The sequence below is a fragment of the Pseudonaja textilis genome, chromosome 15 (genome assembly GCF_049901715.1).
Source record: "Pseudonaja textilis isolate UNSWEBS1 chromosome 15, rPseTex1.2, whole genome shotgun sequence".
NCBI classification, from domain to species: Eukaryota; Metazoa; Chordata; class Lepidosauria; order Squamata; family Elapidae; genus Pseudonaja; species Pseudonaja textilis.
In genome coordinates, this window is record NC_142004.1 from 4,066,543 (window position 1) to 4,082,072 (window position 15,530).

Here is a 15,530-nt window from a genome sequence, read left to right on the forward strand (position 1 = left end):
AGAGGGAGTCAAGATGTTTTTTTCCAAAGCATCAGAAAGCAGGACAAATCATTGGAAGACAAATCACTGGAGGGTTTTTTTTTTAAAGAAAAGACTGGATAGCCATTTGTCTGAAATGGGATAGGTTCTCCTGCTCGAGGAGGGGGCTGGACTAGAAGACCTCCAAGGTCCCTTCCAAACTCTGCAAGCCTATTATTTTCGAAGTGCCCTTTCTTAGCATTTCTCTCCTCCTTTCGGCGAAGTCAAAAACCGAAGTATAAAAGAACCGACATAAGACAAAAAAAAACAAAACCAACCCCAGACTTATTAAATCTTTGCAGCGGACCAAGCAGGAAAAGAATTAACTGCAGTTGCATTCTCAGAAAAAAAACCTTTTTTTTTTCTTTTTTAACGTGCTCCGTCAACCATTAAAGTCTTTAAAACAATGACAAGCCAGTCAAACCGATCCCAGCGCTTTGATGGACGAGTTTTTACAACCCCTGTTTTAACAATACTGCAATTGTTTCCCATCGTTTCCTTCCCGGCTCCAGTTCCTCCGTTTCTCCCCGTGGCCTCCGAGGACCAATCAGCCTCCCGTCCTCTTCGGTTTTGTGAGATCAAACAGGGGGCAGAGACCTGTTGCAGGCAGGAAGAAACTCCCAAGAAACATAAACGGTTTTAAACAACAAAAAAAAAATCCTTCCTTTTTTTTTCTTTATATATGTGTGTGTGTGTGTGTGTGTGTGTAGTGTGTGTATATGTGTATGTATATGTGTGTGTGTGTATATGTATGTGTGTGTGTGCGTGTGTGTAGTGTATATATATACACACACACACACACACACACAGAGACAGAGAGAGAGAAAAGAGAGAGAGAGAGAAGAAGAGAGAGAGAGAAGAGAGAGAGAAGAGAGAAGAGAGAGAAAGAGAGAAAAGAGAGAGAGAGAGAAGAAAGAAAGAGAGAGAGAGAAAAGAGAGAGAGAGAGAGAAGAGAGAGGAGAGAGAGAAAGAGAGAAAAGAGAGAGAAGAGAGAGAGAAGAGAGAAGAGAGAGAAAGAGAGAAAAGAGAGAGAGAGAAGAGAGAGAAGAAAGAGAGAGAAAAGAGAGAGAGAGAAGAGAGAATGAGAGAGAAGAGAGAAAAGAGAGAAAAGAGAGAGAGAAGAGAGAGAGAGAAGAAAGAGAAAGAGAGAGAAAAGAGAGAGAGAGAGAGAGAGAGAGAGCACTCGATGCCCGTGTTTTGCTACAAAACTGTGGTCGGGCTTAGTTTTTTGGGAGCGAAATAAGGGAGGAAAAATTCTGCCTCTGCCTACCACCATCCATCGGTATTCATCTGGCTAGCGTCCTGTCAGTGTGTGACAGAGTTGAGGGCTGTTTGGAAACTGAAACAGTATTTGCTGTGTGAGCAAGGAGACAGCAAGGAGCCTGGGCGTGGCTTAGCTCAACTGTTCTGTACTAAAGCTGCTTGGTGCTGTGAAACTGAAACTGATACTGAAACTCCTCTGCTTGTGTTTTGCAGTTGGAACAGGTTTCTTTTTTTCAGGCGGGGAGGGGGAGTAGAACTCCTTAGCATCAGAGCGTGTTAATAATAATAATAATACTAATATTATAGGAAATACTAACACTCTGATGGTCATTTCGAAAAATCCTTTCTTAGTGAGCTCCTAGAAGCCAAGAGGAACATAGGTGCCAAATTTCAAGTTTGTAGGCTTTACGGTCCTGGAGATTTTGTGATGATGCGTGAGTGCTTTTTCGCTTATATACAGTATATATATATATATATATAATTTAAAAAATAAGTTGGCACAATTAAAGGAAGGCGGGAACCAAAGGATCTTTGATTCATGAAGAAGTATGTGTCTTTTGGGGAGCCGAAAGAGGGGAAATCGGCAAAAAAAATAATATTTGCTCAACAATTAATTGGGTGACTCACCATTTCAAAAGCTTTTTGTTCTTGTTTAGATTCCGCTCCTCGTCACCCATCAAGTCCAGGACGGCCGCCGAGGCCTGCTGTTCAAACGCGGTGCCTTCTCCTCCAACACAGAGCCTGCAAAATTAGGTGGGGGGGAGGAATATGTTCAGTCACAGTTGCCCTCTTGTGGTTTTGGAGATCCTGCATAAGACCTGGCAGCTTCAATTCCCAGAATCCTCCAGCCTGCATGTTTTAAACCCTGTAGATTTCAACCCCAAAATTAAAGCATGTTTTAAGACCTGGCGGCTTCAATTCCCAGAATCCCCCAGCTTGTATGCTTTAAAATCTGTGGACTTCAACACCCAGAATCCCCCAGCTTGCATGCTTTAAAATCTGTGGACGTCAACACCCAGAATCCCCCAGCGTGCATGCTTTAAGACCTGGCGGCTTCAATTCCCAGAATCCCCCAGCTTGTATGCTTTAAAATCTGTGGACGTCAACACCCAGAATCCCCCAGCGTGCATGCTTTAAGACCTGGCGGCTTCAATTCCCAGAATCCCCAGCTTGTATGCTTTAAAATCTGTGGACTTCAACACCCAGAATCCCCAGCGTGCATGCTTTAAGACCTGGCGGCTTCAATTCCCAGAATCCCCAGCTTGTATGCTTTAAAATCTGTGGACTTCAACACCCAGAATCCGCCAGCGTGCATGCTTTAAGACCTGGCAGCTTCAATTCCCAGAATCCCCAGCTTGTATCCTTTAAAATCTGTGGACTTCAACACCCAGAATCCGCCAGCGTGCATGCTTTAAGACCTGGCAGTTTCAATTCCCAGAATCCCCAGCTTGTATGCTTTAAAATCTGTGGACGTCAACACCCAGAATCCCCCAGCGTTCATGCTTTAAGACCTGGCAGTTTCAATTCCCAGAATCCCCCAGCTTGTATGCTTTAAAATCTGTGGACTTCAACACCCAGAATCCCCCAGCGTGCATGCTTTAAGACCTGGCAGCTTCAATTCCCAGAGTCCCCCAGCCTACAGGCTTTAAAATCTGTGGACTTCAGCTCCCAGAATCCCCCAGCCTGCATGTTTTAAACCTGGTAGATTTCAACCCCAAAATTAAAGCACGTTTTAAGACGTGTGGGCTTCAATTCCCAGAATCCCCCAGAACTTGCATTCTTTAAGGCCTGTGAACCTCAACTCCCAGAATTTCCCAGTCAGGAAAAAACTTGGAAAGGTCCTGCCCCTACCCCCGTTCTGAGGCAAAGTCCTTGGGTTGATAAGGGACATAAAACTCCTTCTCTTCCTCTGCTGACGGCGTCGTTGTCTTCTTTTTCTTCACCGCTCTACTTTCTGTTGAAAGACGCTTTCGTTTCTTTCCCACCACGCTGGAGAAGACATCCTGGTGTGGAAGTTCAGGAGAACAAATTAAGAGAAAATAAGAGAAGGACTAGGGGTGACACGATAGCAGCCTTCCACTATCTCAGGGGCTGCCCCAAAGCTATTCTCCAAAGCACCTGAAGGCAGCACAAGAAACGCCTCCCTTGGATGTGAATGAATATAACTTTATTACGGTCTTGGACCAGCAATGGACATCACTATTTACAGTATACATTAAAAAAAAAAATACTGACACGTTATAATTAATAGTGGATAAAAACATCCGTTAAGAAAATACATGTTCTCAAACAGTCAGGGCCCCTCCCTGGTTTATATGAGTTTATGTGACCTGGATGTGGTCTTCCCCGTCTTCCATCGGTTCTTCTCGGACAGCCACGCCTTGAGCTTTCACAGCCGCCAAGGACAGCCGTTCCTCCTGCTTCCGTTGGTGCCGGTCGATGGACTGCCGGTCACGGATCCGTTTGGCCCGCATGACGTCACTGGCCAGGGTTTTGTTGGTGGCGTTGATTTCGAAGATGGTCTATTGAAAAAAGAACAGAAAAAGGCTGGGTGATGTTGAGCCAATCACCAGGAGACTGGGAGATCTAGTCCCGCCTTTGGCATGGAAGCCAGCGAGGTGACTTTGGGCCAATCAGCAGGAGACTGGGAGTTCTAGTCCCGCTTTAGGCATGGAAGCCAGCTGAGTGACTTTGGGCCAATCAGCAGGAGACTGGGAGTTCTAGTCCCGCCTTTGGCATGGAAGCCAGCAAGGTGACTTTGGGCCAATCAGCAGGAGACTGGGAGTTCTAGTCCCGCCTTTGACATGAAAGCCAGCTGGGTGGCTTTGGGCCAGTCACCTACCTCAGCCCAACCCACCTCACAGGGTTAGTTTTTGGGAGGAAACAGAAGAAGGAAGTAGCGTTGACTGATTAATCCACCTTGACTTATTGACAGAAAGGTGCAATATGAATGAATGAAAATTATAAACTGCTCTCGGCTGCAAAAATTATGGCGGAAGAAAAGACCAGCCCTATAAGATGTCACAGGACTTCCAAAGGATCACAAAAGCAGAACTGAAATCTGGAACCCAAAGTCCTGGCTACACCTACCGCTTTAGAACGATAACTTTTGATGCTGTCCACAAATTTCAGCTGTGCCATCTCATCTTCCTCAAAACGCAAACCTTAACAGAGACCAAAAATGAAAGAAGGGTCAACTGTTGTGCTCTAGGAAGCCTATACAACTGGATTCCCACATCCTATTTACTCCTGATTGGAGGAATCCATTGCTCACACATGCCTGGACCATAAAGTTCTCTCTAACCAAAGAGACTAGATTCACGCAAGGCCCAAAGTCCGCCTCAAAATGAGCCAACGATAATGTTATGTTAAGGTGGGTGGACTTCAATGTTAAGGTGGATGGACTTCAGTTCCCAGAATTCCCCAACCAGCATGCTTTAAGATGGGTGAACTTCAACTCCCAGAATTCCCCAGCCAGGATGCTTTAAGATGGGTGAACTTCAACTCCCAGAATTCCCCAGCCAGGATGCTTTAAGATGGGTGAACTTCAACTCCCAGAATTCCCCAGCCAGGATGCTTTAAGATGGGTGAAGCATGCTGGCTGGGGTATTCTGGGAGTTGAAGTCCACCCATCTTAACGTGGCCAAAGTCGAGAAGGAGCTTCCTTATAGTACTTTACAACATCCGGAAATACTCACTGAAGAGGGGATGAATCCCTACCAGGCTGAACTCCATTTCTTTGACCCTCTTGATGGATTCGGAGGACGAACTTGGCCGGGATTTTTGGTACTGTTTCAGGGCATTGTCGGAGACACGACGGAGGTTCTGCAGGTCAAGGGAACGCTCGTGGTCAGTCTGTAGCAAGCTCTCCTCATCATCCAGGACGATTTGCGGAACACGGCCAAAAACGCCGTCTGAATCTGGGAGGAGGATGGGAAAGGAGCTCCATTATTGCCAGAAATTCAGTAAGTCATAAGAGAGAATCGAACTGCCGGCAGTGGGCAGAATTAACCTGCAACACTGCGGACGCAAAGGGACGCGGTGGTGCGGTGGCTAAGATGCTGAGCTTGTCGATCAGAAAGGTCAGCAGTTCGGCGGTTCGAATCCCTACGGAGTGAGCTCCCGTTCCTTGTCCCAGCTTCTGCCAACCTAGCAGTTTGAAAGCATGTGAAAAAATGCAAGTAGAAAAATAGGGACCCCTTTGGTGGGAAGGGAACAGTGTTTCATGCGCCTTTGGCGTTTAGTCATGCCAGCCACATGACCACGGAGACGTCTTCGGACAGCGCTGGCTCTTCGGCTTTGTAACGGAGGTGAGCACCGCCTCCTAGAGCCAGAAAACGACTAGTATGTAGGAGCAAGGAGAACCTTTACTGTATTCTAACCATTGAGAGTCACCACGTCTCATGGTCCTGTCGCTTTATTCAGCGCTGTTTTATTTATTACTTCAGCCACTAAGCGAACAGTTGTTAAGTTGAGGACTACCTGTGGGCTTCTGATGAGGACTGGCGAAGACCAGTGGCCGTCCCAGAAACAGGTGCAGGTCAAAAACGTAAGGGATCTCATCTGGAGCCACAAGGGAGTAGGCTGTTCCGGTCCTCCCCGCACGAGCCACTCTGCCTAGAGGGAGAAGACGAAAAGTCAAAAGGGGTTTTTAAATAAAAAGGACCAAAAAGCACACACACGCACAAAGAAAAAAGACAAAAAACAACAACAACGAAGCGATTTTAGCATGAAACACAGGGACAGGCAAACAAAAAACCAAAACCAACCCAACCTACCAAGATTCCCCCCTTTAAAAAAAAATAAAATAAAATCCCTGAATAAATGATGTTACCTAGTTGGGTATTGAAACATCTGCAAGAAAACACCCAAGCTCAGAGAACATCAAAGACCCCACAGTCTCTTCCTCTTCCCCGCAGCAATAAGCAGAATCATAAAAATAACCCTGGAAGGCTCCAGACTTTAAGAAACTCACCGACGCGGTGCAGGAAAAGCTTAGCCTTGGCTGGGAAGCTGTAGTTAATCACATTATCCAGAAGAGGGATGTCAATCCCGCGAGCGGCGAGATCGGTGACAATCAACACTGAGCATTTGCCATGGGCAAACTTGCCGATGTTGATTTTGCGAGCCGTCTGGTCCAGAGAGCTGTAGATGTTGGTGCAATTCACCCCCTGCAGGGTCAGCAGCTGCAAAAGACACGCATCCGTCATGCCAGGAAAAAGTCAGCAAGCTGTTGTGGCCGGCAGCCGAATCGAAGGAGGCGTGGGAATCGGGGTCAGCATCCGGATAACCTGGGAGTACTGAGGGGGGAGACGGAATGGAGCTGGCAGAGAGAGAAGGAGGGAGGGAGGTAGCCTGGGCCCCCCGTCAGCCCTCCGATGGAGAGTCAACAGCCCCCAGGTCTGGAGGTGGCTGATGAGGAAGAGGAGGAACAGCTGGGCCCAGTGCCTGACTGCAGATGCACAGAAGGCAGAGGAAAGAAGAGCAGTGGAAATCTATGGGCCGGACCTTGGGACAGAAGAGATTTGCTTAACCACCAGGTACTAATTGAGTAACTGCAACAATTTACTTAACTACTCTTGCAAGATAACTCATAAAATGGGGCAAAACTCACTTAGCAACATACATTTTGGGCTCAATTGTTGTTTTAAGTCGAGGACTGTAATTTCAAACAGTTATTTGATGAATGCCGTCAGTCAAGAACTACCTGGATGGGGTTTTTTTTTCCTCCTCCCTTTCCCTTCCTTTTTTAATTTCCTTAGGGCACACATTTTAGTTCTCACCTGGGCACCGAGAGAAAACTCCAAACTCCTACGGGGGAAAAAAAAATGCCCCCCCGTTCCCCAGATTTTGTGCAAGTAATCCGCTGTAACTCTGAACGGTGTTGCTACGTGGACCCTCGTTAGGAGGTGAGGACTACAAACCCTCTTCTTTCCCCCAAGGCAATTGGGGTGGGGGGGCTGCACGTACCTCCTTCAGGTATTCTGTGTGATGTTTGGTAGCCACGAACACAATGGTCTGGTCTTGTGGCTTGACCACTGTTCTCAGCAGATGCAAGAGAAGGGCGGGCTTGTCGTCAGCTCGCACGTGAAAAAACGACAGCTAGGAAAAAGGAGGTCAGGACACAGGATCACAAGGCTGGAAGGGACCTGGGGAGGTCTTCTAGTCCAACCCCATCCTTAAGGCAGGACAGCTTATACCGGTGGTGGCTAACCTTTGGGGGCTCCTGTGCCAAAAAGTTTGTGTGTGCTAGCACGCACACTCACATGCCAGCACCCAGAATGCAATGCGCATGCAACACACCACCTGGGCATGCGCGCGCAATCCCCACCCCCACCCCCTTACCTGCACTGTGCCTCACAACTGATTTTCCAGCTGGTTTGAGGCCTTTTTTGGCCTCCCAGAAGCTTGGGAAAAGTCTCTGAAAGGCTTTTCAGGCCAAATAATAGGCCTGTTTCATCACTTCTGGTATTACAGGAAGTCACAAAATGAGCCTATTATTCGGCCATAACAAATAAATAGCCTACATCAAAATAAGGGGTCAGCTCTGACACTGGTCTGACTTGAGGCCATCTAGGACACGGGGGCTCAGTGGCTAAGATGCCGAGCGTGTCGATCGGAAAAGGACGGCAGTTTGAATCCCCAGGGCCTCATCACAGACGGAGCTCCGGTTCCTTGTCCCAGCTTCTGCCAACCTAGCAGCTCGAAAGCACGTAAAAAAATGCAAGTAGAAAAATAGGGGCCACTTTGGTGGGAAGGGAACAGCGTTCCGTGCGCCTTTGGCGTTTAGTCCTGCCGGCCACATGACCATGGAGACGTCTTCGGACAGCGCTGGCTCTTCGGTTTTGTCACGGAGATGAGCACCGCCCCCTAGAGCCAGAAACGACTAGCACATAGGTGCCAGGGGAACCTTTACCTTTTATTTAACGATCAATTGCTCTCTTTTAATTTTCTTCCTTCCTGGAGGGGGTCATCTCAGCAACCAGGAACTGGTTCGTTCAACCGTATTTTTTTGAACTTTTTTTTTAAAAAGAACATTCCAGAAACCCAAGCCTCCCACTGAATCATCTCTACCCTATCCCAAGTGGGCCGTTATAAGGAGATGTTGACCGTTCCTACCTTGAGTTGCTCGCTCAGCTTGGATTCCACATCCAGTCGGATCAATACCGGCTCCGTGAGACCTAAGAGAAAGAGGAACAGACGGTCAAGTCGCTGGGTGTGAGCAGACCCTACGATGGAACGGTTTCAAGTCAAGGGTGGGACAGCACGGAGAACAGACGGCAGGTCCTAAAATGGATCCCACTTGATCAAAAGCATCCACGAAAGAGACCTATAACAAGATGGACCAATGGACCTCCGCAGGTCTAGCAGGCCCGATTGGCCAAAGAAAGCCCCAGGACCATCTGGATTGGAAACAGGCCGAAGAGGCCTTCATCCCACAACAGATGGACAATGGCTACCATGAGGGTGATGAGACTGTATATATGTTTACTTCTCTTCTGTCATGTTCTCATCGTCATCATCGTTTAACGAACCCATAATCCCCTGTGGAGTTGAGTCTGAGCAACTAAATGGAGCTAGCAGTGTCTTTTACTGGCCAGATGCCTCTCCTGTCGCCAATACAGAGTTTTGTTCAGCAGATAATAATTTCATTGTGCCCAGAGAGAAATATCTGCCTCTACCTAGGATTGAACTCACAGCCTCCTGATTGTGAGGGGAGAGCTCCACCTCTAGGCCACGCTCTCATCACATGCTGCACAATAATAATTTTGGCAGTCTACACATTACTCATCCCAGTTTTCAAGAACCATGTATCCGTTTCGAGGCACAGAATGCAGGCCAGGAGGAGGAAGATGAGATGATCTCAGCTTGTATCAAGCCAAGAAAGAGACTCGCGTCAGAAAGAACCCAATACGTTCCTCTGCGCTACGTCCAGCTCCCCAACCACCCCATGAGAAACAAACACAGCCTGGACCATCTTCTCACCAGCTTGAGCGAACTCCACAAGAAGTTTTGGCAAGGTGGCCGAGAAGAGCAATGTCTGGCGACCGTCAGGCAGCCTGGAGACGATCTCCTTCAGCTGTTCGGCAAAGCCCATCTCAAACAACCTGGTAGGGCGAGAGAAGAAAAGGACCTTAAAACAGATTCTGTAGAAGATCCAGACAGCCTTGGTGTTCAACTCATAAAGCACTCCTATGCCTGTTTCCAAGTTGCCATAAGCGGGGGGAGAAGGGGGGGACCTGAAAGAGCAGTACGGCAATTAAAACCAGAACTACATTCCACGCTTATCTTACAAAGGTTGTAGCCTAGGCTACTGGATCTTCTTCCCATGAAAATCCTTCATCGGGAATGTGACTGATGACACCAGCCTGGCTTCGCTGGAGAATCTGATTTATGACAAACCCGGGGGGGAAATAGGGTCACAGGTGACCATAAATTACGTGTGGGAGAGTGGGCTACATATGGGTGAATGCCAACATGTTGTTCCTAATAAATCTTTTGGGATTTTTTGGAAGCTTGGCTCAAGGCTCATGATTTAATTAGGGCAATCGCCGGAATCCTGACACTCAAGATTCCTGCACCGCTGCCAAAAATCCAGCATGAGAAAGCCTTTTTGGGGGCGGGGGGAGTTATTGGCAAGGATCAGCGTCTCACCCCCAAGATGGAGTAACCCAGGAGTCCCCGAATGGAGGGTTGGGAAGAACTACTATTGGTAGGGGAGAACGGCTCACCTGTCTGCTTCGTCGAAGACCACGTACTCCACACTGTGCAACTTCAGTTTCATCTCGACAGCTACGTGCATCAACCGGCCAGGGGTTGCAATGATTCTGCACAAAAAAGCACAAGGCACAGATTCAAGGGCCGATTCTTTCTCTCGCCTAATTGAGGCAAAAGCGGGCTGCATGGATGCTCCCCGCATCATCCAATTCATTTACTTGTTTAATGATTCCACTGACGGGCTCCAAGTGAACTTGCTTTACAGGTGGATCTCTGGAAGAGGGGACCGCCTATCAGGCTCCGGGTTCACTCGGAGCCCGTCAGCTCCAAATATGCCACGCAGCAAGTCAGCTGGCCATATCACCTTATCTCTACTGCTGCTGGATCTGTATTTCTGCTTGTGTGCCGGCCGATGGCTTTGGAATGACTCAGCAGAGCTGAGGATGGATTCTGCAACAACTGCGGGGCTGCTGGAAATGGCTCTTTTCATCTATTGATGTGGTGCATATTGTTAAAGGGGGTTGGGGCACATATAGGTGGTAGTTAAGTCTTAGGATTTATCCATGGTTGGCCTACCAAGGGTCGATAAGCTCAATAAATCGAATCCCGGTGGATGTCGCACATTGGTGGTTGCGACCCATATTTTGAGCGGCAGGCAGCCGCAAGCAGAGGGATGGAAAGAGCCGCATGCGGCTCCAGAGCTGCAGGTTGCTGACCCCTGGCTATAGGGTCTCCTGCCTGAGCTGGGAGTTGGACTAGAAGACCTCCAAGCCCCCTTCCAGCCCTAGGATTATACTGTGCTAAGTGTGGGCGCCCCCTACTGGAAAGCATCGCCTCCATTTGCAGAGACAGCAAGCTTTTAGCCACCATCGCCTACATTAAGGCCTGCATCGGATGTCCGACTGAAAATCCAGACTTACATGTCAGGGTTCTCGTGCAAAGCAGCAAATTGATCTTCCATCCTAGAACGAAGGAAGGAAGAAGGAAAACAAAGTTAAACTTCCTTGTCATTTCTGGCAATGCTAAACTCAGTGCTGTATCTTATCTATCCAATCTTGCCAATGGTCAAAGATAATTTATACATACAGTCCGACTTCTGGCTACAGAGAAGCAGATCAATTAAAAATTATTATATATTTTAAGCCCTGAAATTAAGAACAATTAAGGACAAATTGGTAAAGCACCATGAAGCGGTATGTAAGTCTAAGTGCTTATTGAGCGTCAACGCACATTTGTGCACCTGAGCGTGCACGTCAATACACAACTGACCTGTCGCCTCCGAGAATCAGAGCGGTTTTTAAGCCAGTAAACCGACCCAGCTGCAGGAAAAAGAGGAAGGAGAATTGAACGCCAAGTTAATTCCAAAAAAGGAGAATCTTTGTAGCTCAGGGTTGAAATGAGGGGTTTCTAGGGCTCTCTTGAGTTTGGTTGCTTTCTTGTAGACGTTTCATTACCCAGCTAGGTAACATCATCAGTACTACAAGGGAATGGGGTTTGCGGAGAGGAGGAGAAGGAAAGGGGAGGAGGATTGTTGAGTCCTTGGTGGTTATTTCCTTACCCAACTAGGTAACATCACCGAGGCTAGAAGGGAGTGGTGTTTATAAGGAGGAGGAGGAGGAGGAGGAGGAGGAGGAGGAGGAGGAGGAGGAGGAAGAGGAGGAGGAGGAAGGGGAGGAGGAACAGGACTGTAGTCCTTATGCTGAGATTTATAGTTTTCATGCAGACATTTTCTTACCCAACTAAGTAGCGTCATCAGTGCTAATCAGGCTGAAATCCAGCCCGCAAGGGGCCGTGGTTGAGTTCCCCAGTGGCCACTTCTCCCTCTGATTTTTGAAAGTACCTCTTTGGTGAATTTAAGAGTCTGCAGAGCAAGTTCTCGGGTTGGAGACAGGACGAGAGCTCGTGCCCCTGTCTTGGCACAGCGGGCTTTCAATTTCTCCAGCATGGGAATCAGAAAACAGGCCGTTTTCCCGCTTCCGGTCCTCGCCATGGCCACCACATCCTTGCCGTCCAAGATCAAAGGAATAGTCTGCAGAAGAAGCCGACTTCCAAGTGAGGAAGAGGAGGGAAATCCAACAGCCACTGCCCAGTTTTAAATCACAGCTTTACAAATAACCCAGGTAGTTAAAGGAGAAATAACAGAATGGGGGAGTTAGAAGGAACCTTGGAGGCCTTCTAGTCCAACCCCCAACCCCCACCCCTTGGTCAAGCAAGAGAGTCTCTGCCATTCTGACCAGGCTGCCCAGTCTCTTCTTAAAAGCCTCCAAGTGATGGAGCTGTGATGACCTGGAGTGTGGTAATATATCTTATTCATCATATTCTGTAAGTCCTTTGTACAGTTTTTGCATAAGATCTGGGGATTTACAAACACTCCTCATGGGGGCAGTATTGCCTTTATGATGGGTGTTTGGTCCTGTTTTGATCTGCAAAGCTTAGACGGACCAGGTATATCGGTGAAAGGTCATAGTACATAGCCGAGCCATTCCCGTGGGACTTTCCGTGTTTAGATATTCTCATGGGACTTTCCGCAGTATATTATCACCCTGCTGAGGCCCTGCTGAGATAATGTTGAGGTCATTGTTTTGATTTTGTACTTGCATTTTCTTAAATAAATACTGCTACCCGAGTTCTCTCGGGGCTGGCATTTGCTCAGACGGTTCCCTGCGTCTCATTTCAAGTGCCAGACCACCACACTGGAGCCTGACACAAAAATAACCAAGTCACAAAAAGTCCCTTTAATGCCTCTAACGTGGCCCCAGTGTCCAATTATCCTCGGTTGGATATCAAACTAGTAAAGAAAACAGTTTACGGAGGGAGTAAATGCAGTCCTCACCAAAAGTAAACTTAATTCAAAATAAAAAAAAACCCAACACAAACCACACCGAAGGAATAACTATACGGCAGGCAAGGATGATTCATTGCAGACTTCTACCCGATAATGCAGCGACCACAGTTGCGAGGAACCCAAAACACAGATAAGCTCCGACTAGAAGGCACACTTTGCTTCCAGCAACATACAGGAAACTAGGCACTTCAAGGCCATCCCAAGAGGAGAAGACATTCTTTCTACGTTTCTCTCTTGCTAACACTGTTCCAGTCCTTTTTCTCACTAATGATAGATTATTTAGGGTCCGTTTCATTGATCTGACCAAACAGAATTCGAGGAGGAAGACAAAAACATGATTCTAAAGAAGTCTGGGTGAGGTGCTTCCCGCGTTCTCACCTTCCTCTGGATGGGCGTGGGTATTTTGTATCCTTTTTTCATAATTCCTTTGAACACCGGATAGCTGAGACCTGGGGAAGCGAGAAAACCAAGGTAAGAGATATTTTTTCAGTGCCATTGTAACTTTGAATGGTCACTAAACAAAGCGTTGTAACTTAAGGACAACCTGTATGGCCTTGTCTTCAATTTTTATGTCTCCTACACTCTCTGTAGTTGTATGGGGAGCAACATGGGGACAGTCAGTGAGAAGAGGCAGGTTGGGTCTGGCAGCTGCATTTGTGACCTCCGTCCAAGAGACTATAGGACGAGATGACCGGGAGGGCAGAACGATGCCAAAAGGATCTATCTATCTACCTACCTACCTACCTACCTACCTACCTAATCAATCAATCAATCAATCAATCAATCTATCTATCTATCTATCTATCTATCTATCCATCTAATTTGCTGACTCTTTACTTAAAGTAAATTTGTCTATCAGTGACCGCATGACCTCTGTAGTTGTCACAAGCTAAGTAATAAATAAAAGGTTATCACTCCCTTTAAACCATCCACTTCAGAACTCCTTAACTTACCCATGGACTGGAAACCTCCCGATTTCTTCTTTTTCTTGTTCTGGGCACGAACCATTTCCTGGGTATCGAACTCAACATCGGAAGCACCATCAGACTTGGAGAAAGCGGTTTCTGGCATCTCGTAGTCCTTTAAACAGAAATAAGGAAAAATTGGAAATTTTCAGATCTAGGCTGCTGGGACGGTCTCCGGTTGGCACTCACAGTTCTAGAAGGTCTCCAAAATCCTTTCCAGTTCTATTCTGATTGATTGATTGATATCCACTTTTCCCTTCTGGAGCTAAGATGCAACCCTTTCACTATCCATTTGTAGGGTCCCACCTACAAGTCTCAGGAGGTGCATCCCCCCCAGATGTTCTTCAACTACAACTCCCAGCATGCTTCCTTCGCACACATGCTCAGAGTGGGCAACCTCTGGGAAAGCCACAGATGTGATCCCGGGCGGCCCTCCCACCCCCTTATGTTTCCCCCAGCCCAACTCTTTCCAGAGTCCATGGACTCCAGGACCCATGCTATGGCTGGGGATGATGGGAACTTGGACTGCAGTCCCCATGCTAGGGCTGGGGATGATGGGAACGCTAGTCCAGCCCATCTTCCCCTACCTGATCCTCGTCGGGCTCCCGGGTTTTACACCAGCGCTGCTTTTTCCTCCTCCGACCCGACCCAAAAGCCGGAGCCATCGCAGCTGATTCCTGGCAGGCGAAGCCACGTGCGTTAAACAGGAAGTACCGCGGGGCGGGGTTTGGAGGAGAGCCGGTCTCTGATTGGTGCATCGGTGGGAGGGTCCCGTTGCGAAGTCCCGCCTGCGCGCTTGCGTTAAGCTCGGGGATGGCTAGCCTCGCGGTCAATCCGAAGGCGGAAGGGAAAAGGAGCTTCCGTAGAGAAACGAAAGGGAAAACCTGCAGAATCGTTTCTTCTTCCCTTTTGGGATGGCACTTTCGGGTTCGCTCAGCACCTCCCGGGTGCCTTTGAATCGCCTTTCTTCGGCGGGGCTTTTTCGTTCTTGCTTACAAATTTCAGGGTTCAGTTTTGGAATAAGTATATACAGTATGTATTTGTACATATATGTGTATAAGAGGCTGGGTTGGTGGAAGAGTGGAAGGAAAGAAACAAAAAGAGAGGGAGAGAGAGGAAGGAAGGAAGGAAGGAAGGAAGAAGAAAGAAAGAAAGAAAGAAAGAAAGAAAGAAAGAAAGAAAGAAAGAAAGAAAGAAAGAAAGAAAGGAGAATTAAGGCATATACATACATCATCGTTTTAGCCACTCTGTCCACTTCAGGATGAAGGCCCCTTCCTCCTATATATTGATGTATGGATGCATATATAAATTTCTGCATATTCGTCTGCATGCATACAATATTTCTGAAACAAACTGATTCTTAAACAGTACGTACATTTGCACACTATACAGCACATATGGTAATATGCATGTAATTAAGGGAATACGGGCTGGTAAAAGGGAAGTTTGTGTGTGTGCATATATTTCTCTGAGCGTGTATGAATAGATACATAATATAGAGATAGAGAATGATAGAAATAGAATAGATATATAGACAAATAATGATGATGGATGGATGGATAGATAGACAGACATAAATGGATGGATAGATAGATAGATAGATAGATAGATAGATAGATAGATAGATAGATATAGATAGATATAGGTAGATATAGGTAGATATAGGTAGATAGATATAGACAGATGATGGGTGGATGGATGGATGGATGGATGGATGGATG

At 47.2% G+C, this 15,530-nt stretch overlaps 1 protein-coding gene across 1 annotated transcript in view; it reads right to left on the reverse strand.

Annotated features, from left to right (window-relative positions):
• The window catches only part of DDX54 (DEAD-box helicase 54), an 18,351-nt gene extending 3,478 nt beyond the window's left edge, over positions 1 to 14,873 (reverse strand). The window contains exons 1-17 of the mRNA XM_026718661.2: positions 14,397 to 14,873; positions 13,798 to 13,924; positions 13,223 to 13,293; positions 11,840 to 12,028; positions 11,269 to 11,318; positions 10,920 to 10,961; positions 10,014 to 10,109; positions 9,268 to 9,389; positions 8,401 to 8,462; positions 7,252 to 7,383; positions 6,257 to 6,467; positions 5,764 to 5,898; positions 4,980 to 5,201; positions 4,372 to 4,445; positions 3,612 to 3,803; positions 3,133 to 3,284; positions 1,909 to 2,022 (exon numbers count right to left, since the gene is read on the reverse strand). Of these exons, the coding sequence (XP_026574446.2) occupies positions 1,909 to 2,022; positions 3,133 to 3,284; positions 3,612 to 3,803; positions 4,372 to 4,445; positions 4,980 to 5,201; positions 5,764 to 5,898; positions 6,257 to 6,467; positions 7,252 to 7,383; positions 8,401 to 8,462; positions 9,268 to 9,389; positions 10,014 to 10,109; positions 10,920 to 10,961; positions 11,269 to 11,318; positions 11,840 to 12,028; positions 13,223 to 13,293; positions 13,798 to 13,924; positions 14,397 to 14,567 (2,162 nt within the window). The 5' untranslated portion in view covers positions 14,568 to 14,873. The remainder of the gene's footprint in view (positions 1 to 1,908; positions 2,023 to 3,132; positions 3,285 to 3,611; positions 3,804 to 4,371; positions 4,446 to 4,979; positions 5,202 to 5,763; positions 5,899 to 6,256; positions 6,468 to 7,251; positions 7,384 to 8,400; positions 8,463 to 9,267; positions 9,390 to 10,013; positions 10,110 to 10,919; positions 10,962 to 11,268; positions 11,319 to 11,839; positions 12,029 to 13,222; positions 13,294 to 13,797; positions 13,925 to 14,396) is intronic.
• Positions 14,874 to 15,530: the final 657 nt, after the last annotated feature.